The sequence below is a fragment of the Balearica regulorum genome, chromosome 4 (assembly GCF_011004875.1).
Source record: "Balearica regulorum gibbericeps isolate bBalReg1 chromosome 4, bBalReg1.pri, whole genome shotgun sequence".
Lineage (NCBI taxonomy): Eukaryota > Metazoa > Chordata > Aves > Gruiformes > Gruidae > Balearica > Balearica regulorum.
In genome coordinates, this window is record NC_046187.1 from 2,001,452 (window position 1) to 2,027,830 (window position 26,379).

Genomic DNA, 26,379 nt, shown 5'->3' on the forward strand with positions numbered 1-26,379 from the left:
TCAGAAGACAAAAGGAGGTTTTAAAATAAATCCATGTATGCCATGTGTGCTCAGCATGTCTTCCTGCTTATTAACAATCTTACACAAGGAATGGCCTTTGAAAACGTTATTCTTAGGCACTCATATTAAGGGAAGGTTGTCTGTATTGGTGAATCAGCTGATGAGCATTTTGGAGACCAACGGAAAGTAATATGCTATTTTAGCAAACTTCTTAATATGGGTGGTAGAGCCTGGTATACTAGTCATACTAGACTGTTGTAAGAAAAAAAAAAAAGCATTTTTTTTCTGCCAAAACTTCACCTATTTTAGTTTTTATTGAGGGACACTGATTGAAGGAGGACAAAAAGTCCCAGACTAGGAACATACACCCCCTCAGCTCTAAGTCAAAATACGAGTACTATGCTTACAAAGCTAATCCCAAGGGAGACTGTGGACTCTCCATTTGTCCATAAAATGAATCAAGCCAAATATCCCAACAAGCAGTGAAAATTACATAAAAAAACCCACCACTTGATGGGTCCATTCTGCTTAAAGGAGTCATGGTGTATGAGATGAAATCTGTGCAGTCTTGCAGCTGTAGGTATGTGGTTTAACACTTTATCTCAACATGAACAGGAGCCATGGGCAGGTTTCCTGTGTTTTTTGGAAGTACTTGGCAGTTCTGGGACATCCAGATGAATCAGAATTTATTGAACTAATAACATGAAGTACGGAGGGATGGGAAACCAATTTATTTTAGAATGAAAAAAATGCCCAACAAACCATTTCGAAACTAACTTTCTAAAAAAGAGGACCTGAAATGGTGTGCAAGATCCATAACACATAGAAGAAATACTGAACTTGAAACAGTCGGTAGTGCCTGTGGCCAGTGTCCCTCACCACACGCAGCTATTGAAAATGTGTGCCAGTGAAAGAGGCTGTATTTAGACGTATTTCTACTCCTCTGTATTTCCCACTCATTTAAAAGTAAAAACTGTAAAGAGTACCCTATTTCAAGGCAAGAATTACAAAACTGTAAGAATGTTTATTATTAATCATTAAAAATATAACATATTCAAGACACAATGTACATACGTGAAAGTAATGACTAATGCGTACAGCGTCTTCACTTTGATAGCTTTTTCTCCTTTTCTTTTGCTTTCACTGCCTTCCTTTCCTGAGTTCTGATCATTGATAACATGGCTGAAAATAGCGGCAAGAACGGATTATCTGAACATCGCCTATGTTAAAACGATTGAGGCCTCAGGTGCAGACACCTGAAGCTTTGTAATATCTTCCCACACGTTCAACTGTACTTATCAAGCCCTCACAAATGCAACTTTAGTTTGCAATTCTTTATATGGAGGGCCTTAACAGGAAAGATAAACCTAGTTATAAACAGGCACCACCGCATCTGCTTTGTGAAGCCAAAGCACCAAATGCTGGAGTAGTGGTGAAATGCTATCGATTTCAGAATCTCTTATGGGATGGTGTGAAATTAATACCTTTGGTGCAACGCTCACGGAAACAGGTTAACTTCGTGGGTACATAAAAGGCTTCCCCTCCACCTTTTATATAAGAACTCTCGATACATTACAGATATGAATATATATTTTTATGTGGATATAGAAAACAGGCAAACTGAAAATGTTAATGGATGGCAAAGAATAAAATGAGAACACTCAGCTTATACTTTATATAAGTAATTGATAGTTTTACTTAAATCACTTGTCACTTGCATGTCCCCGACACATGTGCACAGTATGATGTGGGGAAATAATAATTTCCCAAATCTATGCAACGAGACTTAAAGGGGCAAAGGGGAAGCAATTGGAATGTGCAGTAAGAAAAAGTGCAGAGAAAATAAATTCCGTCTCACTTGGCATCCTGCCGTCACAGGAATTCATGAGCATTTTACCAGTGACTTCAAAGGGAGCAAGAAGAGAACCTGAAAAGTTCTCCATCGTCACTGTTGTCATCTCAGATTTAAAAAAAGTTGAGGAGGAAAGGATATGCTTCCGAGGCCACTGCTGGGAAACTGGTTTTGGAGTCTACTGCTGTCTGAGTGTCTTTCAGTTTCCATGAAAAAGTCATCAGCTTGTTAAAAATTTCATTTAATTGGACATGACAGCACATGAGGGCACCCTTGACCAGCTGCCATGTTTGAAATGTTAAGGATCTTGAAGCTTATTGGAGTTAAGGGACTGAGCGACAGTGCATTGTGGAGTTAATCTAATTACTCTCCTAGGAGCAGGATAATATAGAAGTGGGTACTGCTAGTAAACCAGGCACATCTAAATTGACCTCATGCAAAAACACAGGTAGTGCTTTGGCAGGTAACAAGAACAGTTTCTGGAGAGTGTGGGTATTTTAAATAAAATACGAATATTTTCGGTAAATTCCGGCACCTTGTGTTTTCATCTGTAATGATTCCACCACATTTTGCAGGCTTCCCATCTTGTTCTGTAGCCTCCTACGTGTATTGTCACTAGTGTCCAGGGGCTGAGATGCTAGTGAGAAAATTATTCATCAATATGTTATCACAGATAAAAAAAAAATAAAGGTCATTATAAATTACTTAAACCTTCCATCTAAAGCAAAGTTTTTAGAAAATAAAATTTCAAACAATAAAACTTCCAGTAGCAAAGAAAATGAGTAAGAAGACAAGGTTATTTACAGAAATTTATACTTGGTGGTATTTCTGTTCAAGTGAAAGTACAACCACATTTCTATTTTGCCTATAAATTACCCCATTTAGGGAATTAAGGAAAAGGGATTTATGTTATTAAAATAGTATTTACGCCCACGAGTTGTAAGTCCCTCTTTGCCAGTAGAACTGCAAGGGTTGCACAAAGGAAAGTAGCAGTGTCGGTTGCATTTTACAGATGGCAAACTAAGGTACAGAGAGATGTCACTTACTAAAGCCCAGAACAAACCCAGAAATTCCAAGTCTTTGAAGATTCAGATCAGTGCAGAATTCAATAGGCATAGCGCCTGTCTGACTGAACACTAACACCCACAGACTGACACACTCACATCAGTACTTTACAAATTACAGTCCCCTGAAGCCTCTTCTGACCAGAACTTGGACTGTTTCATTTTTGCTGATGTCATCAATCCTCAAATAGAGGAGGGGAGAAAAAAAAAAAAAGAGCCAGAGATGGAGGTCACTGGCTGACCAAATTAATAAACAAACCACAAAGCCAAAACCACAACTGGCAGAGACTCAGCCAAGCTTTTTCGATCAGTAAATGGGACCAGACTTACTTCTCTGGGGGACTGTGGCTGCACTCTCCGGAGAGTCAACCTTCCTTGCGGATAGTCCATGCTCTGGTGAGGTGCTGGGGCCAGCTGCGAGGTCATCGGGCAGAGCAGTTAACAGTAAGTGTACCGGAGACCTTCCTCTGTATCTCTCCTCCTGAGAGACCTTCTTGGGGGAAGATGCTGAGAAGATGGATGTACTTCCTAGGAGATACCCAAGCAAAGAACAGTGAGCACACACCTGAAGAGAAACCTCCATACCAGCTTTGACGTTCTATCTGTAACAATTACAGGGTTGGGTCCCCTTCATTGCACTCTTTCATCCTTTCCATTCCTTATTAGGAGCAAAGGTAGCAGAAGACTACAGCCAAAACATGCTTGTTTCTGTTAAAGTGATTGTCATGTGAAGAACAGCCAGTAAACCTGCCTAGGAGAAAGCAGAGCCTGCTTTTTTCTGCTGGCTACCCACTTTACGTTTACTTCCAAAACAGTCTGACGGGAGCACCCTAGCTGCTAACAACCCAAGACTCCCCGTACGTTACTGCTCACTTAGATCTCATTAATTAGGTATAAGAAGCAGAAAAACAATGTTGCTTACACAGGTCTGCCATTGCCCTCCTTTTCATTAACTGATTGATAATGCTTTGAATTCCTGGCAGAGAGAGAATCATAAGGAAAAGAGACAAGATACGCACAGAAACATCCAATCAACAGATCACATAACATATTTTCATGTGTATGGCACACAGTGTGTGACTGAAAAAAAAAAAAAAGGTTGCAGCAGCTAAGGAGGGGAACATTTACTACAATTCTTCTCTTTTTTTCCCTTAGCCTGTTTCTTTACTCCTAACACCCCTCCCGGGACGTCTTGAAAATAATTCAGGGGCTTCTAACAAACTCTGCTTGTTCAACTCCTTCTCGAGTCTTCTGTGTAAAAAAACGCTACTGGCAGCTATTTTGGAAGCTAGGAAAATTCCCTGGATGTTGTAGTAGGTTTGCTAGAAGGCTGACAGTAACTACCCAGATTTTCTTTAATACTCAGAAATACAAAAAGAGGACCCATAGCAGTTACTCCTTAGGACAAAGAGAGGAGTTCCAGCCTCTCTCTGAAGCACAGTGGCTTAAATACTAACAGAGAACAATTAACTCTATCAGCATCTGCAGGCAATTTTCACCGAAAATTCACAGAATGGATAATCTATGGGCAAGAAAACAGAAAGTGGCTAAGAGGAGTATCTTCAAACCTTGATGCTCAAAACCATATCCTTCTACTTCTGTTTAGGCTACTAAATTCATCTCACCACATTTGAAAAGGTACTGACCACACAGTACTTGGAAGGAACTCAACAGAATCTGCAATGACCTGATTCCTCTCAAAATCCCATCTATATTTATATACCTGAACACAGAATTCAAGAGCCTAAATTCAGGCACCAAAAATCTGACAATATTATCCATGCTAATTACACAAGACTATTGCTATTCATGAGTAACTACCATGGAAGATACCCATTTTAGGTGTGCTGGTATCAGTGTCCAGGGAGCTGGTTTGCAACAAGATCCAGATTTTGTAGTAAGTGCAATGGAGACTTTGTAATAGCATCTGCTAAGAGGTATTTTAGTAAATAAACGAAGAAAATGTACTGTATTTGGACTATGTTGTAGTATTCTGTAACGTTCCATTTCGACATCGCTATGACACATTCATCCTCAAATGTGGCAAATGAAAACTTACCAAGGGATGTAAAGGGCAGGGTAAGGTCTTGGGACTGAAGATCTGCAGTATGTAAGCCAGATGGATCCCTGCAAGCAAAACGATGGCAAAACTTGCATTCTGGAAGTATTATGCTAAGTTTTGGTAATGCTAGCTAGCCTCCACAGTGAGAATGTGAAGCTCTCATATGTAATCTCCAGATCTTATGCATGTAAATGAGAAGGAAACAATGTAAATAAGTTCGAGAGCTCTTTCTTAGAGGGATCAAAGTAACATCATAGCTTTGTTTTGTAATTCCCAGGAAGCTTTTAGCATTATGAATAAAACAATACAAACAAGCTCAGGAGTGATGCTGTATTAAAAAAGCCTTAGAAACTGAATCTCAAATGAGTACTTTAAGAAGCAGGTTACTCAGCTAAGCAAAAGCCCTTCTCACCATCTGAAAGTATCCTTTTCCGTGATGCTTTCGGTAGCAGAGTCTCTAGCTGCAGTCTCCCTGCATGGAAAAACATATCGCTGTCAAAATCACAGCAAAAGCCATGCCAGTAGGCTGTAGAAAGACAACATCAGAACTAGAACTATCGACAGCACTGAGATAGTCATGTACTTTGACAGATGGCTTTGTATATTGAGGGATGATTAGGTGTAGGATTCTTCCATCCTCATTTCAGCTCTGCAAGAGAACACTGTTGCAAGGGAGAAAAATTCTCATAAAATCCATGTGGTCCGAACCGTAAAAGCTTGCAACCATAAGTAGAAGAGTTTTTCCCACTGCCACCATAAACACAGAACCTAAGCAATCATCATATAGTAGAGGCTGGCAAAGAACTCTACCTATGATAGGCAAAGTCAAGGCAGGAAAAGGTAGTACGTTTACTACCTAAAACATCAGACAGACAGACCAACTTCTGTGCATGAATCATTTTTCCAGTTGTGAAACAGAAGGTTGTATATTTAAGCTGTCAAAAATTTGCATGTTGATAACAGGCAGATTTTTTGTTCAATAAAAATACCTGGGAAAAGCAGAAAACCCCAGAATACATAGGATACTCTACCACTGTCATTATAATTTGTTAGGTAAAAAAAATAATTGCCTTCTTCAACAATGAGAGAAGGAATATTCACCTAAGGCAGAAAAAGAAGAAAGCAGTTTTAAATGAAAATAGAAGCAGAAATGCTGAAAAGCAAGCAATAAAGGCAAATGGGATAGTCACCTTCTATTTCCCTACCACCTACAGCATCTGAGGAACCCGGCAAACTACAGAAGCTTTGGAAGCTTTCAGATTATCTCAAGCTTATTCATAAACTCAACTTTCTTGCAAAAAGGCATCCTATACTGCTCCTGAAACACATGAAGTTTTACAAGGCAATACGAGTACATAGCACACAACAGAAATAACAGTATATTACTCTTACACTGTATTCCTCATGGTTGCTAAAGGTGATTTTCTCCGACCATTGCTGTCATCCTTGCCAAGATCCACAGCGGGAATGTCATTGTCTGAGCTTGTTAAATCTTGAAGAATCCTCTTTAGATCCTGCAGTGGTTCCTCCTTCAAAATGCCTGGCTTGGAAGGCATCTGAAATAAAAATAATTCAGTTTTACAAAGGATTTGTAAAGGCACTCTCTTTTTCAATTCTTACCTGTACTTGTCCAAAGTCATGTGTTTTTCCCCCCTCTACTCTTGTCTTACCAGTTAGAAACAGGGTGGATTTTTCATAATTTTAGTTAAGGAGTGGTAGAGGATAGATCATGATAACTTGAAAACTGTCAAAATACTCTGAATATGATTGCACTCTTATCTGGAAAGTTATCTGACAGAAATGTGTAAAGCAACTACGTGTGATTGAGGGAGAACACAGCTAACATCTGTGTTTTGAATAAATGCTGTAAACTGTTTCAAGGTCAAAAACATTAAAATAAGCCTTTCATTACAAAAGCTTCCCCCCTTCTTCCCCAATACAACCATTACCTTTCAAAGTACTCGGAACCAATAAGTTTTGCTTATGTGACAATTCTGTTTTCTCATTTTTAACCTGTGATCCCAGGTATTACTGTACAGTACACAAACACAGCTCTGAAGACAGAAATACTAGTGTGTCAGGCACTCATTTCTATAACAGCTGAGTTGTCTGCAAATATAAACCACTTTATTGTCACAGCCATACTCTGAAACGACATGCAATATTATTCTCATTTTACTGATGAGGACTTGAGGCAAAGGTCTGGTTCAAAGAATCATTCTTTCTGTGAAGAACTGGATTCCTCAGACTACTCAGCACTTCACATGTTCAAAGCACTGCTTCCACTGATTTACGCTTCATCTGTGGATGGGACTGACAGAAACATCTTGCTAACATCTTTTTGTTGGAAAAAATGTCATTTTCAATAGGAACACACTAGTTTCAGCAAAGCTTATATGGAGAACAAAGCCTCAGCTTCGTAATGGGTCAATGTGATTCTCCTTCAGACCAAATCCTTCTGGCTGAGAAACCAGGCTGTTGTTTAGGGAGGGTCTCCATCTTAAGTGCCAGAGCTGCTTCTTTTTGTACAGTAATGAATCATGCAGGAACCAAGAAGATTCAAGTAGACCTTGAATCAAGTTCTCCTACAACCTGTTAGGTTTTCACCATGGTACTACATTAAAAATCGGTCTTTTTTCCTTCTCTATCTTCAGAAGTATACATTGATTAACTCAAAACAAAGAGAGTGGGAGTGCCTGATGCTGCAGGGATTTCACAACATTAACTACTTTTTGTTCTTTGAAAAAATTAGAACACTAGCATCTAATTTAAATCTAAATGTAGATGTACAAAAACAAAAGGAAGAAAGGGCAACGATGTGTCTTTTAGGATAAAACTGGTCAAAATCAGTGAAGGCCAGCTTGGAGAAAGATTTAATATTAAAAACTACTATAGGTCAATCAGATGATGAAATGTATCAGGAGCTGTGTACAAGTCTATTTTCACTGCCAAATGTAAGTAATTTACAGCCAGTAAAGTACTAGCAAAAAAAAGAAAGTGATAACCAAACTGCTTACAGATTGGTACCTTCAATTTTAACAGTTTATAAATGTTACTGGTGATAGTGGTAAGACAGACTCCTATTACAATCGATAGAATTTTTTACTGTCCGATTGGTTTTTACATACATTTCGCAAATGGAAAAAAAGAAAATCTGAAATGCCATAATGTATGAGAAGCTACAGAAAATGATTTCACCTTTGGTGGTAAGAATTCACTTTTGGATACTACTAAACGAGATGCTCTCCCATTGATAAATTCAGTGTCACTTTTAGTCTTTGCAACATGCCCGCTTCCCGTGCAGATTCCCATTTTGAGGCAGGTACTCACATGAGGGGCGCAGCTGGGCAAGTTCAGGGAAGGTGGCAGGACAGCAGAGTGCAGGTGGGAAAGAGGGGCCATGTGCCGCAGCTTGCCTGAAGCAGAAGCTGAGGAGTAGCCTGGGCCCTGCAGCTCCTGCGGGAAAACATGAGCCAAGCAGAATAAGCAGAAGAAATGGGTATAGACAGCACGCCCTCTGTAACAGGGCATCTCTTTTAGTCAAATCTTTTATATTATGCAGCACTCAATTCTCAAAACACTTCCTAGCATTTATTAGGTGTGCTCAGATATAACCGTTTTAGTGACTGAACTGGGTTCAAGAGTGGCAGTTTGGTTTATTTTCAGAATGTTAACGTATGCTCTGGAGCCATTCAAGTGAAGGACATCTCAGGGCCACCACAAAACTAAACTGTCCCACAGTTCTTGTACCTTTTTTCCCGCACTTGGGTGAGAATTTCTTTCATTGGAATACGAGATCCCCTACCTTTGCCATTGCTCATATGAAGTACTTTTTGTATTGCTTATGTAGATTTGTATTTTGAATGTAACATTTCATTTCTCACTCAAAACTAGCAACTGGGATAGGTCACTAATATTAGCGATAATTTCTTACGACAACTACTGTTCCAAGTGTAGCGTTTGTTTACAGTAGTAGTTTCATTGCAGCCTTAATAGTCTATGGTTATAAAATAACTACAGCAAAGGTAAAAAATATTCTCTATTAAACTCATTAGTAAAGATAGAGATTGGAATAAATAAATCTATTGGGCAATAAAAATTCTGCTCTATAATAGGGATACTAGCTTTACATGATTGCATGATTTTCCCTAGCCCCTACCTTTCACTAATGCTATAGAGCTCCAGAGATGACAATTACATGTCTTCCTTTTTCTGTCCCAGATGCCTCATGACTCTATTTCCTTTCCCACTGCTAACATGTCTCTTTGCTTCTTAAAAATTAATGATTTTTTTGTGTGCTGCCTAACTCAAATTAAACTCAAAGCCCTTCTCTCCAGCCTGTATGTAGCTTTACAGTTGCTGGTTTTATTTCAGGCCTGAAGGAGGAAGTGGGTGCCCAAAAGCTTGTTAGTGCTTTCTATCTCTAACAGTTCCACTAGTAAAAGGCATCCCTACAGACCTCGTCTCTCTAAATCATTTTTCATAATAACGCCGTGAACACTTCCAGCTTTTCTTTGCCAAGGGCCGCACGAAAACGCTGAAGTGTCACTGAAACCAAAGCTTAGCAGCTGAAGCATATGGTCCAGCATATTGCTGTAGCTGTTTAATTTTTTTTGTTGCTCTTACTGTAAGTAATAAAGTAACTGAAATTAGGGACATGACTTGTGCAGCAATGAGATATCCCACATCATAAAGAAGGGTTTCAGAACACAAACTTTTTAGAGTATTTGCAATAAACAGGGTTAAACCTCAAGTTAGGACACAAAGTAAACGCATCTAACTTTATACCCATGCTTCTCAGTGACATACTTACTTTCACATCTAAAGTATGCTGCAGTCTGAAGCGCATAGCTTCTTGTTCCTGACACTGGATTATGCACTGACATTCTGCAAACTGCATGGATGCCTGTAAGAGAGGATAAAAGTGGCATAAATTAATTTTGCTAACTTTCTGTGGATTACACTCTTTCATGTTTTCTTTCCAATAAAGAAACAACAAGGTACACACACAGATGCTGTATTTATCTACTGCTATCAGTACAGAAATACTGCAAGCTGACCAGATGCCTTTCTTGATAAGCTTACAAAAGCAACTGACTGGTTATATGATCCTAGTAGCCATAACATGCACACCATAGCATCACAGAGGAGAGCTAATCCTGTCAGGGACAGTCCTAGACCTACTGAAGACCTCTGGGATTAGAAAATTCTGTGCTAATGAGGTAAAACTGTGCTCAAGGTTTTAAAGTGGCTGTCTGATAACTTTGTTGACCTGTCTTTGTTAAGTTGTTATATACTCTTTCTTCTTTAAAAAGTTTACTCTGAAAAGGTGTGAGAAGATCTAATAACGTAGCTATCTTTCATTGAGTACTTATCAGGATACCAAGAAGAGGAGAGGATGCTCTAAGCCAAAGCACAAAAAGAGATAGATCTTTATGAACTAGACTGCTTGTATCACTCTAGCAGAGTTCCCACTTCGGTTTTAAAATAAAACCTGGCGCTCTTTCTGTGCTGCTTTATGACTGCCCCAGAGGCATAGGCAGGCTCCCTGAGGCACTGTGGATGTATGGTTACAAGCAGCATCTTTTTGAACATTTAACTCTGAATCATTAATGATGAGCTATATGGCCAATTACACTTTATGATGCTTATACAATGGCTGCTCTGCGTTAACGTCCCATGAGATGACACAGTACAACCTTTACTAATTTCTAAGAATTGTTATTTGGTGCACCATATGTGCTAGTTTTCAGTGGCAATTTAAGAATGACACCTTACATGGAAATTTACATCCTGAAAAGCTAGAATTCTGAGCAACTGAAAAGGACTCTTCTTTCTGGAAGAGAAGCAGCTTACCTTACCTGGAGGGGACCTGTGGGGATTTACGTGCTAGTCAGACCAAAATGTAGAACCTTGCCTTAAAAGAAGTCAGGTATGTCAGCAACAGAAACCTCAACTAAAAAGACAAATGAAACAACACGATGTTCTTAAAAATTTCCCTCACCCTCAGGGACCCACAGCTGGCTAACTAAGGTCCCAGAAAGGGCTGAGCAGGGACAAGTGTGTTGAGCCAGCCTGTGGCCACACTCGGTTCCAGTGGAGCCCCTGTTACACGAAATAAGGGTCGCTCGCGCCAGGGAAAGGAGCTGTGCCGAGAGCCAGTGGAAGGTCAATCTACTGCCTGGAAGGTCAATCTGCTTTAAATTCCCTGCAGTTTGTATTTCCCTGAGCTAGTAAGGAGTAAATCAAGAATTCTATTAATTAAAATAGAAGCCTTTTACCATTAAAAAACCCAGAAGATAGTCTTAACTATACACATCTCTTCAGGAAAGTATCTTACAGTACACGTGAATAGGACGTACTAAATACAACCTAGGTCGAGACGTTTTCTCTTCCCAAGTGACTATAGAGGAAAACACCAAGAAGTCTCACCGAACTTAAAGCTACCTAAGATTACCTTATCAAGGGCTGTTTCCATCTTAGGTATTTTTTCTTTCAGACGTTTGTCTTGTGATCTCAGGATCTCCAGTTCCCCAGCAATCTTGGTATTTTCTGCTGTAATATAGCTCAACTCTTGACTTAGATTACTATTTTCTTCTTTGAGGTAACGCTTCTCCTGAATTTAAGATAATGACAACAAAGTATGAGTCAAGAATTTGTAACTACCTACATCACACATACTTGGGTTTTGGCATTTTTTTCTGTTTGAAGATCTGAATTAACCCTTTCAGAAACTCAGCTATTGCATCTTGCAGAAAGATGAGGTTTTTCAACAAGAAGATAGGTCTTACAAGAAAAGTACAATTGGACCTCTCCTGATGAAGTAACATCTCGAATTTTAGATCCATTTTGAAACTGGAATTTTAAGCTTCAGGATCAACAGGATCCAAAGCCAGTAAAGGAGAAGGTTAGAATGAACAGATATAAATGATCATTCAGTAAACTCCAGCTATTGGTAACCAAATGATTTGTCACAGAAAATGCTAGAAAGACCTCAATATTCTAGGCAGACCTTGACACACAGAGTTTACAACCAACACTGTAATGAACCACCTCAGAAAACAAAGAGGGGAAGCACTGTGAGCCAAATTCAGACGGATACAGAATGCATTAGTTGACATTTTAAAAAAGAACTGAAATGTAAGACCTTGATTGTCATTTAAACTAGTACTGTTCTTTCATGGAGAACAAATACGAATTAAACCCTGTCTCTATGCAGAAGGCTAATGTATGTCATGGAAGTACTCCCTGAAATATGCTAGCAGAACGACAGGGAAGGTGCCCATTACATCAAGTAAAATTCTCTTTGGTCCTCCTTGAGCCAACTGTGCTTTTGGTCATGCATTTCTCCAAAGAAAGACTTCTCTAGATACAGTTAAATACTTTTACACAGAACTCTTGTGACCTTAGCTGCATTTGTCATTGCCTCTTCCAAGAATTTAATCTTGCTTTGTAATGCATCTATCTGTCCTCTCTTGGCTGTGATCTGCTTCTGCATTCCCACTGCAACTTTCACAGCTGTAAAAGACAAGGTTAATTCTCAATGAATAACGTTGATAATGCATTCTGAGTTCTTACAAAAGACTCTGGAAGTTATTTATCAGGAGTATGTCAGAATAAATAAGTTAAACCAGGATCCTATAGTCACTTATGTGTGCAAACCACCCATTACAATCAGACGGAGTATTGTCCAAGGTAGTGGCACCAGACCCACAGCACACACACAAGACAAGATGACAGCATGCCTTGGAAATCTCCATAAAGATCACCTGAGAAAACCCAACTCATGGTTTAAATTTTACGGTATGCAGTAAATGGTAAAATTAAAAAAAAGTTGTCATCTGCAATATTGTTCATTTATTTCACAAAATATCTGGAGTATTATTATAACATCTACTGAGGGATCAATACCTAAAAAAATCCTCTTGTTAAAAAGACAAACGTGTGTGATTTTTGGCAAGTTCAATCCATAGTTACCATGGCCATCAGATCCCTCCACAGTCTTTAGAGCAGTCCTGGTCCGCTCCAGTTCACCTTGGGCAGATTTCACCTGCATTTTCAGTCTGTTTGCAGTATTTTCCATCTCCTTGATTTTATCCCGGTAATCCCTCTTCAAATCTTCAAATCCTTCTGGTGAGAGGAAGTAAAGATTGAAATTATAATGACAAAAATTATCATTCTTCTAGACTAAGATTACTGATTTGTTGCCTACTCTCTTTAAAGGAGCATTAGATATGCAGGTAACTAAGACATAAAGCAAATAACATCCACTGCTAACAAATGCACAACTAGTAGTTCATTGTCCTGCATGTCAACATAAGCTTTTGTTTCACCAGAAGCAAATGTGTTCTTTGGTTGCTCTCCAAAGCAACAGTTCATGAGTGTGATATAAATCCACATTTCTGAGATCCTGCTGCTAGAATCAACTGCGTATTGTGAAAGTTAAGGGTATCAGTGAGACAGCATTTTGCCCTCGTCATTCCTCTCGCCAGCCACACTTATAACCAGGCTTAGGTCTGAACTGATCTAATTTGTCAAGCATTCCTCTGCAACTCTGCTTCTCAGCTCTGTTCCTTGTATCTCTCTTCAACTCCTCTTATGTCACCCATAGCACTCACTACAAGCCAGCCAGTTGTGTGCTCGGACTCCATCAACAGCTTGGCCCTGATTCCTCTGTGGTCATTCACTCCGCTAAGCCTTTCTTATACCTCATTCACACCAATAGTACTATACAAACCTACAGCAGACCTTCCATGTAAATTCACAGCATCCGTTTCATTCTTACAAAACTTAATGAGTTTAGAAGTATAGCCGAGTTGTAAAGAAATAAACGGTACCAAAGCAAAGCATGTGAACAGCATCATTTGGCTGGTGGCAGTACAGATTTAACAGATCATCTCCGTGAATTTTGGTGGTTGCCTTGGGTCTAGTCTCTGTTTTTTATTTTTTAAAAAATATTATCTTGATCAGCTTCCCCACACATCAGTGGTGAAAACAGTGTTTGGAGTTAGAACATAAACTTTTAAGTAACTTTGTACCAAAATGACAACAAAACAAAGTTCCACTGTAATTTGATCATAGATGGTTAATGGGATCCACTAGCGCTCTTCAATTCAGGAAAAAGTGGTCAAATTTCTATCCTGTCATTTACTAGATCTGCTTCTTTGGACTCCAGAGTCAGGCGGTTTAAGTATTTTTGCTCAGAGTAGTGAGAGACTGCCATAAAAACTGTATTCCCACCATCGTGTGCCAGAATCCCAAACCATGACTTAGCTCTCTGCAGCAATCTGACCATCCCATGCTGGCAGGGAACCTTCTGCTGTACCAGCAGCCATATTTGGACTCAGCAAGCAAGCTGCTCTTCTATTTTTAACATCAGCCCAATTTAGCAGCTATCGGAGCTGAGCTAAGTCGAGGCTCCCTACCTGCAAGGCCAGCTAGCTCACTCCGACCGGCTTGGAGTTCATTCATTAGCTGGTCCTTTTCCAGCTTCATATCATTAAGTGCATGGAGCCTCTCACTGCATGTGTTTACCAGTTTAACCTTTTCCCGTTCCAGCTCACTCAGTCTGGCCTCCATTTCATGTATTCTGGCTTCTTTCTCATCCTTTGCAATCTACTTACATAAAAAACAGTAGTAATTATGTGTCATATACATAATGATATAAAATAACCACAAAGATGCGCAGACATCATCATTACTTTAAATCTCAGTTGTCAAAGTACTGTTTGGGGCAAGAAAGAAAACAGAATAAAATAGACAAATTACTTCCGTGAAAATTGATAATCCAGGCAAAAAGGGTACAACAGAATCTGATGGGATGGCTTCACAGCATGTCTAACCTTACCAGGTGTATATGAAACCTATTTCCATCCTCCTGTATCACTCCTTCCATCTTCACTCCTAATGCTCAACTGCCTTCTAATAAAAGAGGATGAAATTCCCTATCTGGAGTGATTTTTTCCTGAAGATGCTGACCTGCATAAGACTAACATACGCTGTAATTCTTGTCTGAGAAATAACCAGTTATCAACAGTGTCCTCCGTTTGGAATTCTGAGTGCTCACTCTCTGTTACTTCTCAGGAACACTTCGTATTTCTGGTTCTGTTACTGGTACGGACAATTGTATTGCTGAGGACAACGTGTTATATGCCAGCTTTCCAACACTTTTGGCAACTGCTTTGCACCAGTGCATTATTTATTTTTGGTGGTAATATGATATTCTTCTTCTTCTCTGCCCACTAACTCTTCTAGTGCTGTTAGGATTCAAGGTGCATTGTCTAACCTGCTTTAAAACCACAGTATTAGCACGTTAAGGTACATATTTAAAACCAGAAAACATTCACTGCCTTACAGAGACATAAATACAGCATCACTTGCACACCTTAAGTTCTTCTACTTTAAGTTTCCAGTCATTCATTTCTTTTGTAAGCTGCGATTTCTCAACTTCCATTGCTCCAGCAGTTCGACTGTGCTGGCCCACAATCTGGGTCATGTTATCAATCTGCTTTTGGAAGATCTCAACAATCCGTTCCTTCTCTAACAGCTGCAGTTTCAGTGTTTCACACTCGGACTGCACGTTGTGTAAACAGCCCTCTTCGTTCTTTAGATGCTGGAGCTCCTGCATCCTATTGCCAAGTTGTAAATGTAGCTTCTTGATTTCCTTATCGGTAACCTCAAGGACTCTCTCCTTCTCCTGCAGACGGGCTGTCAGATTTGACACTGTTTTCTCAGCAGTCTCCAAATCGATCTGTTTGGCTGTAAGATCATCTTTAACTTTACGGAGCGTTTCCTTGGTTGCCTCCAGTTGGACAGTCAAAGAGGAGATTCTTCTAATGCTTTCATTTTTTTCCTTAATTGCAGCCACCTGAATAATAGCAATATAAGGATAGACCAAGGGAAAAGTTTATTTCTACCTGTGGACTTTCCTGTCACATTTCTGCTTTTCTATAGTTCATCTTAAATATCACAGTTTTACAGAAAATTAGGCCAGCATGGTCTGGTCTACAATGACTATGTGATTCTTCTGGTTTTCTTTCCTCTTTCTCCATTTAATAAATGACGTACTGCTTAGAATATTGGGGGTTTAATCATAGAAAATGAAAAATATTAAACTGGTGTAAAAAATAAAACCAAACCAGAAATGTTAGTATAAAATTAAGAGTAGTTGGGTCTAAAGAACTTTCAAGTGTTAAAACTCAATTGACTGCACTGTAAGTTGGGAAAAAAAAAAAAGTATGCACATGAGTAATTTATTACTGATTTTATTCCTGCAGGCAGCAATGTGCACCACTTAAAGCATAAAGTACTGTGACTTTGGAACTGCTAATAGAACAAAATAACAACACAAGAAAAGAATGAACTTCCTGGTGGGAGGATTTTAAAGGAAAACTAATGGATTGAGAAAATGTAGAATGATGTGTGAGGTATCACAAGGCTGTGGCTGGTAGAAAATAAAGGAACTCGATCTCAGAATGCAAAGTGGGTTACCTAATTACAGCTCATTTTTGAGGGGCTGAAGTCTTGAAGAAAGGGGACTGTACTACAAGTCAGTGTCTACGAATCTACTTTGTCAGAAGTAATTCTTCTGACATAGCACTGCATTCAGCTTAGGGTTATAAACACAAACTTCACCATGTAGTGCTGAATGAAAACATAAAAGTAAGGCATTACGAAGGCCTTTAATTTACTAATTATTCTTACACAAGTGCTCACTACCAAAAATACTACCTTCAATTGTTTGTTACGTCTGCAGAATCAAACTTTCTGGAAATTTACAAAATGTTGTTTCGGAGGTTTACAGCCAAAATCAAACACGCTATCAGCGGAACATTCATCTTCTCCTAAGACTTGTACGTCAAAAATCAGAATGAAAAATAATGCTTCTACTTCCTCATCAGTACAGAAAAATGAAGGCTGGACAGGTCAGATTAATAGGAAAAAAAATGCAAATTCAGACTGTCATGTATCTGCTCCAGAGGCCTCCCAACCATGGTATCCAGAGTCAGAGTACTTCTATCTGAAGTACAGCCCCCAGCCGGTGCACCTTCTATCCTCAACGCTATCACGCCACAGTTGCTCACCAACCTGGTGCTCCATTTGTCTGTGACATTCAGTCCTCATTTCTTTCACCGAGTTTTCCATGCGCTCCAATTGCATGTTTTTGTTGTCTAGTTCTCTCCTTAGATGGTCAATGGTGACGCTGTTGTCTGTGTTCTGATCCCAAAATCGCTTGTTCTGCTCTTTTTCTAGACTTAGTTCTATCTCTTTTTTATGAAGTTCGGTCTACAAGAAATTAAAGAAGTCATCTCCCTCCTTGAATCACACTTAGGATTTTTTTGTTCTATCTCTTAACATCAGCAACATTCAATTACACGGTTACGTATCTGCATAGGGACTACTGCATGGATTTACACTGAGCAGAAGACAGGAATATTGGTTAAACTAGTCTGACACCTCCTAGGCATTTTCTTCCAACAAAGCAGTAACTTTCAACTTTATATATTGCTGCTATAATTATTTTGAAGCATGTAACACCTCAACGCTTAAGTCTTTCATGTCATTTATATCTATCCAAAAAACAGTATAAGCTACAGAATGAAACAAGATTATACTGTGTCAACATCAAACGAAAAACAACGAAGCACTAGGTTACATGCCAAGGAAGGCTGCTCTTGATAAATAACCATCTTTACCACTAATAAGAATTGTTCATTGCTTGTTTCATTTCACGCAGTAATTTGTCACATGTTCTCCAGAGCTTAAACATTTTCCACCTCAGACACAATCCTAACAGTAGGTAATTGAAATTATAAATGGCAATTTAAAATGTAAATAATATTAAAAATACTGACATATGTATTTCAGAGCTACTAATTTCAGAAATATGAATTTTAAATGTGCCCAAATTCAATTATCAATAGGCATTTCTGCTAATCATAAATTTTGCTATTGTTAACTATCTGCTAATTGTTAAAGCTGAAGTAGAGAGCTAAGCAGGAAGCTCAGAGAATGGCAGAATGAAAACATGAGCTGAAGACACAGAAACAAAAGGAATCCTAAAATTAGATTCCTAACCTTCAACTATGCAATCATTATTTTGACCCTCTATGGCTATGTACAATCTGTAGAAAAAGATTTATACTAACATATTCTTGAATAGGAGAACATCGTAGGGAATGAAATAATTTCAACATCTCCTTCAGAAGCACTGTGACACTAACTGGGCAAACAAACCTAATGAAAGAATACAAACTCACATCCCAAAATTCAGTCACTAAGGAATAATCTTATGCGAGAAGAAAAGCAAGGCTAATTATGGTACATGAAGCCAGCTGTGATGAAACCGACCCTATGCGGCAAAATTTTTTTTTATACTGTATGTTCGTTTTGTGAATATTCTCAATCAGTTACAACGGAACGTTTAGTGTCGTTAGGAAAATCCCGGATACATCTTGCAAAATATGTGTTAAGGGACCAAGGTTCCTTAACAGAGGGATCTAAACCATGAGGTTAAATTGGAGGTGGCTCAGCATCTTTAATGTGGTTTGCAGAGGATTCAAGGATTTTGAACTTAGGACAAAGTTAAATCTGAATGTCCTGCATTGTGAATGGCAAAGGCCTTTGGGAAACCTTCTTCACAGCTAATTCAAATCTCTATTAAAAAACAATCCTCAAACTTAATTATGACGGGGCTGCTGCACTTGGAAACAAGCGAAGTGCAAATCTGAACACCAGCGGTAAGGAGATGCTTTTAGAAAACAAGATTTTTCTCAATACTACCACTTGTTTTTACCAACAATTGATGAATCCGGTCATTCAGATTTCCAGATTCTTGGTTGCGTTGATCCTGTTCTGTCTGAGCTTCTGCTATCTCAGAATGAGCTAGGTGCAACTGCTTCTCAAGATCTTTGACCTAGAATAAAGACAAATACTCATCAAGAATTATCTTAATATATTCTATTTTCAATAGTACATTGGATTTTTTTCTAGTTTTCTTCTAAGTTCTACTCCAAAGAAGTCCAAATGTCATCTTTTGGCTCAGCAGAGTTATTCCCTAAGTATATTCACAATTGTGTTGTCTTCTTTTAGTGATTAAGCTCAATTTCATTGCAGAGTTAACTGAGGTTCCTGAGAATGAATTGGCTTCCACTTTGATCCACAGCTCTTCAAAAATTCCTTACCTAGAGCGTAAACATGGAATGGAACGGGAAAAGATGCAGTTTAGAAAAGAAGTTCAAGCTCCTTGCTTGATTTGCACTATTACTAGTTAGAAAAGTCAATATAATGCAAGCATAAGTAAAACACAATTTATATGGAATCATTCAATGAGAAAATACACAAAATCTCCTACAGTGCTCTTCCAACAAACACTTTAGGATCCACAGTATCTCTTTTGGCTAACACCAAAATCTGGGAATTTCCTTTCTACTTCCTTAAAAATGTTTCTTCAGCATGTGACAAAAGCAGTAATCTCTTCCCTTTCTCTTCTGCCCTCCGCCCCCTCTTTCATTCATCCAATTATAATGATGACATAATTCTTTCCAATTAGTAAGGGACCATTTATGCAGGGCTAGTCCCAAAACCTCATGTCCTTCACCAAATGGGGGCTGGGAACATCGGGATGATATGAGAGGATTTTGTCAAGGAAAGTTCTGAAGACCTTCTTACGAAGTTTTTCTTCCACAAAATCAGACAAAATCAGTAACCTTCTCTTTCCAGAGCTCCAATGCCTAAGCAGCAGCAGGACACTGTCAGGACCTTTTCTTCCCATAACTGCCCCAGGTCCTTTTTGAAAAGGGCTCTTTCATCCTGTGGAGCTCTCCATCAGAAGGAGGAATCTCAATAAATCCTAGGTTATTCCTCCCTGAAACTCTCCTTATGCAACTACACCCTATTGCCACAGAGGATCTAAGCCTGAAAGTACACCTCTACAGAGCTCAATGACTGCGTACATCATTATCAACAGGGCCTTTCCTATACAATTAAGTTAGGGAGAATTTGGTCCCAAGCATATATTCAGCCATCTTCATTTTGTGTGAAGTTCTTCAGATGCACCAAGGCCCAACAGCAGGTTTCATGTAGGTAAGGCAGGGACGTATATTCCTTCACTATTAATGCTTTAAGAAATCTACAGGCAAACATGTTTTGCTCCAAGTGGTAGTCACTTTCTCTGAAAGGATGTGACTTCTGGCAGTGTAAGAGATGATGGACCAGTCTACAACAGTTTTTAATAAAGATATTAACATAGGCATATCCAAAGGGAATGTTTACGTATTTACATTTATATCCCCTATGTTAAGTACTGGATTTTCTGACTGCTGAAGCTATCTGGTATCAACAACTTACAGTGGCTTTAGTTTTCACCTACCACCTTGAAAATTTATTTGCTAAGGTGTTTTCCTACCACAGAAGCTGCAGAGAAATGCTTGTTGTAAAAGCGAGACATACAGTTGTAAAAGCTTTATTTAGATTCTCTCTCACACCTTCCCAGGAATGATCAAATGATCTCCAGCTACCAACATGTCTCTTGCTAAAGTCTACCTTAGCAATTCAGTGTATTACACTTCCTATTCAAAAGCAATTTTTACCAAGTAGTATCTTTTATAGATAAACAAAACCAACGTTTTCTGGACTTGGTAAACTGTGAAAAATAGCCTTGAATTGATTCCCAGTTTCCAATTTTACATCTGTTACGAGGTAAACATTATGAAAGGGAACATGCCGAAGGAATATACAGTACAGTTCTAGCTATATATGTGGTTATGACCTTTGCTGTGCACTGCATGACTTAAATCAGAAGAATTCAGGTAAATAGAACCTAACATGAAGGGCCATACTGTACATTGTACTCTTCCCTGAGGATGAAATACAGTTAATGGAGATTAATTTACAAATTCTCCATAGCTCAGTTACGATGATGTGAAAAGTCACTTTGGAACTGACTAGTGGGAGTTTTGATACACGTGAATCAATCGAATTGATAAAAGTGGAAACCTACAGAAATAATAAAACATAATGTCCTTCCTGCTCTGCTTTATAGTTCAAGTACACGTACACCATGGCTCCACAGGCCTGACCGGCACATCCCTGCCATTCCATTCTCGGACCTTTTTGGATCACAGACTATCAGCTCTGCCAAACTTCACAGCATTCCTGCGACCTGAACTTTCCCTTTCCAACAGTATGTAGGAGAAGGTTGCCTGAATCCTCATGACTTGTAATCTAAGCTCGATTTGGATCCATCAAGCATTTCTGCATGGGTCAGCTCCACTAATTTTTAAAGGGAGTGGAGAGCAACTGTTTTCAGGTTATTTTCGAAGGAAAACATGAATTATCTTTCACCAAAAATAAGGAAGAATTTAAAGATATTCCAATTGTTTATAAAACTGGAATCCAAAGCAGTGAAATAGGTGAAAGACGCAGCAGACGTGATATGGAAACAAATGGATATAAAATGCTGCAGTTAGTGATACGGCAGAGATTCTGTGGTGGGACTCTAGGAAGTTCTCTCCGTTTGTTTGCAGTAATTCCCTGCTGTACTACCTGGGAAAAAGTCTTTGGTCTTTGGGGAGAGGTGTGGTTAAGAAACGTTTGTCAAGACTAATGTTTTCTAATGGGGTTAAGAAATGGTTTGAACACACAGGTGCTGGCCAGCCTGTCTTTTTTACCTATATTATATCCTGCTGATAAGAAGCCTTTGGATTTCAATGAACGCTAAAGATTTTTAACTCCCAATGGGGCATCTCTGGGCACTTGAATTCTCAAGCGCTGCTGTAATCTCTACGTTTTCTCATCCTTGCACTTACGCCACGACAAAGTTACCAAAGAATTTTTCTGGGCAGTATGACTTACATAAGAAGCTATTTTTGCTGCCTGGTTTTTCCTGATGTGTCCACTCGTAGTATAGTGGAACAATGTTCTTGTCCTGCATGTGCAAGTGATGTTTGTAGCTCAGAATCATTTTACGTATTTCCAGAAGGCATCATTTATGGTATGTTCTCAATACTGAACACAAAATAGTTTTGCCAAATGTGAGTTCTGCAAAGCTATTTTGTGTAAGAGAAAGATAACTTGTTCTTAAAAATAATACAAACAGAGTTAAGGATAATTTAATTTATCGTATTGTCCACACGCTTTTTCTGAAGCAATCCCTTATGAAAAGACTTTCCTTATGTATCTCAAACATTTCAGATATCCACATAGCCTATTTCATTGGTGCCAATGCTAACACACAAATAGATACACACCTTGTCTTCATACATCCTCTTAGCTTCTCGTAATTCAGAATGCAGCTGAGAAACTGTAGATTCCAGGTGACCCACTTGATGTGCATGCACCGAATTTTGGTTTCTTGTTTGCTCTCTAAGAAAAGTTTTACGTGGAGAAATTGGAAACTGTAAGAATCATGAAAGCGTGAAACATTTGTGGTTTTTTCACTGCAATCAGTATGACCACTGAAACTTACTACTTTGAAGTATGATTATCTTTCACAGTGGGATCACATACAAAATTACACCTTCTTACTGGTTAGATTTGCTCTCTTGATATCCATCTCACATAAAATTACACAAATTGAAATCTTGATGCTTTCTATTCCTGATGATAACTCATTTATTCTCAAGCAAGTTCTAAGGAAGCTAAGTCTGCTTTCAGATGCACCCTAACTATTCTGCAAGCAGAACTGAAAAGCGTGTTGCTATCAGCCATTCAGTCTCCACTATGCAAGTCAGATATTAATGCATACTGATACTTCAATCTCATCTTAAGTTTGCAACACTGCGTGGCATGTCCTCATTATATTGAGCACTAACTTCTGAGTCATCAAGGGGCCAGTGAGAATTAGTGTCTTTTTATTCTCACTCAACTGTTATCAAAGTCAACAGTACCAACATAACTATATACCCCAAATTAAAATTACCCTTTCTTTAAAATTACCATTCATTACCATTTATACATGTATGCAAACAAGCCAACTGTTTACCCATTCTTGTTTATGATTCAACTGGTAATGCTGCTGGAAATTAATTTTGTATCAGAATCCCTAGAACATTTAGAAGGCAATGGTCATGGTGAAATATAGCCACCTAAAACTGCACTCAGCCACAGCTCTTAGCTTACACACTCTTCTATCCCTTAAGTCCAGCCACGTACTTGCAGACCCTGTTCACAACTCAGATAACAGAGATTCATCATTCCAAAAGCCGGTGGCAAGAACAGAGCTGATGGCTGAACTTCCACTGACTTCCACAGCAGTCTGAGAAGAGAACCAGCCTGAGTCTCCCAATTCTCAGAGTTTGCCTACTGCACGGCTATTTTGCCTCACCTCTATATAGCAGGGTTTAATAGGGTTTTTTTGTTGTTTTCCTTTTTTTTCTTCGCTCCTTAATTTATGCAAGGACTGCTTAACTCTTTAAACAAAGACACTAAGAAACCACAAGCATAGGGCAGAGAGCAGAGTATACTAGCAGCGTAAGCTTTCTCTTGAATTACGGTTACTCTTAACATTTTCTATACTATAATCGAAAAACATACTGAATGATCTCCATCTGGCTTTGGATACTATTTGCATAGCTGCGTGCACTGTTAGCTTTATCAGTTAGTGCTGCCACCTCCTGTTCATGCTCACATATTAGCTGCTCAATCCTGTTTCAAAAAGAAAATAGCAGTTATAATTTTAGTCTTATCAAATAATAACTTCTCCACTGAAGAGGTAATGGTATTTTTTCTGCAGTCAGAAGCGTAATCATTTTGATGTTTTATTGTGAATGAAATATTCTGTATCGAGTTATTGACCCTTTCATTCTGAATAGGTTACTGTGTAATTCAGGAGGATAGCTGGGGAAATTAGGACTTCTTGTACAAGGAAGGACAAAGCTCTTAGTAAAATTAGTGATTACTTTTTTTTTAACGTTTCAATCTTTTAACGGTGGAACTAGTCTCCCAACAAATTCTAGACATCCACCTAAGTGACCAATCACAATTATAAAAGGAAGGTGTACAGATTCTTTCAAAATAACATTTTTGAGGCAGTGAATAAAACAGTATATTGTCACCATGGAAGGAAAAAGTAGCAGAAAGTCAAGAGCAAATAAACATCTGGAATGGAACAATGATTAAGTCCTCAAAAACATCGCTTGCTGCCCCCCCAGCTACTCCCCCTTCCATATCATCATCATCATCAGAAAAGAATTATCTGTGGAACACAAAAAAAAAGGTCTATTTATGTTTTATGAATAAATAAATGGAGAACAGGTACCTATTTTGATGTTGCTGAAGCAGAAGTTGTTTTTGGGTCTGTGAATCTTTTTTCAATAACTCAAGTTCTTCTTCCACCTATTGTAAACAGATGACAATGCTAATCCCTAAAGAAAAGACACTCTGAAAATTAGTTTTCAAAGCGTAATTTCCTTCCTTTTGCTTCCACCTTGAACTGTGAAAATGTGCACAATACAGGTTAAATTCCAGCAATAAACCCAATCTCAAGTTGGGCATATCAAGCCCCTGCCATTTAACTGCAGAGTAGCATTTGTACCTGTTTATGCCATAACCATTTCGTTAGGCCAGTTTAGATGGGAGCTCGTGGAGTTTTCAAAAATATTTTCTAAAAAAACAGAACAGAGTGTTGGAAGGAAAAGCAGCACTTTCTTCACATACCAGGACAAGCTTTTCTTTGAGGTATGACACCTCTGAGTCTAAATCTTGCAAGACGTCAGCAAATGCTGTGCTCAGGTTGTGGATATGTAGGCTAGTAATATTCTCATGCTCATAGAGTTTCTTGCCTGTGCTGTCTTCGTAGTCCATTAGGATGCCACGTAGTTCCAGAAGTACTTCCTCGTGGCTGTGTACCACCTTTTTCAGATGCTCAGTTTGGCTGTCAGCTTCCCTCAGCATCTCTTCCTGCAGCTGGTTGGCAGCTTCCAGCTCTTGAATAGTATTTTTTAGCTGTATTTTTACATTCTCTTGGCTCTGGGATTCTTGTTGTCTGAATTTGGAAACCAAAGAAATAAATTAAAAACCACGATTCACAACATGGATTTTTATCCTGACTAATAGGCATAACACTTAGTTGATTAACTACTGGTTTTTACAACTACAGAATAAGCCATTTTCTAAACCAAGGTGCCGCATCGCATCGTCTTCATTCCTGAGGGCAAGCTTCTCACTTAAGAGATCCAGTGATCTGCTCTCAAAGCCCATACATACACTTTCCATGATACAACTGTCTTGGCCTTTGTACCTGGTCTCCTGAAGCGCATCTCTTTCCAATTGCACTTCCATCAGTTTGGTTTGCAGATCAGCAATGATCAGTCTTAAATTGATCTTCTGTGGCTCATGTAGCTCAGTGGTCTAAAGGAGGAAAAAACAACCAACCAAGCTGAACCAACCAAAATAGTGAATACATAACCTAAAAAACATAAGGCTGACAGCAACGTGGGTATGGGAATTCAGAGGTTATTTTTGTTTCTTTTTTCTTTTTTTTTTTTTTTTCCCCTATTTCTTAGTTAACCGGCTACTCACACCATGCTGTGGTGGACTGACTACGCATGGAACACCGTTACAAGGATCATGCCAACAGGATTATTACCCACTGCCTATTTCTGTCTCTCAAATGACATGCAGGAATTATGACGGCCAAGTACAATTTACAGCAGCCAAGAAGCTGCTCAAAATAGCACTGGCGAAACTGTCCAAAGACTCAGCAATAACAAAACCACCAAAACTTTATCTATACTTAAGAAGCTGCCCCAAATTTGCAACTCACTTCATTCAGCCTCTTCTGCACATCTCTACCTTTCTGCAAGTATTCTTCCAGAACGTTTTCCATGTGGTCTTTGCCAGCACCACTCATGATTTTTTTCTCAGAATCAGTATGTATTTCGTATTTGGAACAGAAGATGCTATTGGGTGGACTGCTACCAGTACTAGAAGAGGCTGAGTTTTCCATCACTGTGCTGAAAACGGAAGAAGCCAAAACATTCTGGTTGCTGAGAAATGGGCTAGCAGCACCTGAAAAGCAGATAAATTTAAGTGTGGAAACGAGAATAAAGAGTCATCTGTACAAACTGGGCATCAGTGCCTCTCCGGGCCTATCTATAGATAGTCAAACCAAGGAATCGTCTTTTCCAAGCACAACACACCCAGTCAATTCTAGGGTTGCACACTGGGTGGGGAATGCCACAGTGTTCAGAGGAGAACAAAATGGCTCTGCCTTTACCTTGGGCTTGCAATAACAAGAGCTGTTCAAGATGCAGGGCCTAAAAAGGATTCAACTTGAAACATGAAACACGAACTTATGAGCACCCTTCTAAATCACGTAATAGCCTGCAATGTTTACATTTACTCCCAAATCTTGTTCTGAAATCTGTTTAATACTTGCCTACGCTAGGCATATCGCCACT

General features: G+C 38.9%; 1 protein-coding gene across 1 annotated transcript; it reads right to left on the reverse strand.

The window, feature by feature from the left end:
* Positions 1-1,059: 1,059 nt before the first annotated feature.
* CCDC158 (coiled-coil domain containing 158) lies at positions 1,060-25,977 on the reverse strand. The gene is made up of 20 exons (XM_075750697.1): positions 25,743-25,977; positions 25,218-25,327; positions 24,635-24,962; positions 24,237-24,313; positions 22,228-22,342; positions 18,774-18,893; positions 17,066-17,263; positions 15,363-15,845; positions 14,404-14,593; positions 12,956-13,108; positions 12,384-12,496; positions 11,436-11,594; positions 9,792-9,884; positions 8,309-8,434; positions 6,371-6,534; positions 5,391-5,450; positions 4,976-5,043; positions 3,247-3,444; positions 2,388-2,489; positions 1,060-1,182 (listed from the first exon to the last, which is right to left on the reverse strand). Exons 1-20 carry the CDS (start codon positions 25,923-25,925, stop codon positions 1,106-1,108), a joined length of 3,117 nt encoding a protein of 1,038 aa, XP_075606812.1. The 5' UTR covers positions 25,926-25,977; the 3' UTR covers positions 1,060-1,105.
* Between the last annotated feature and the right edge of the window lie 402 nt (positions 25,978-26,379).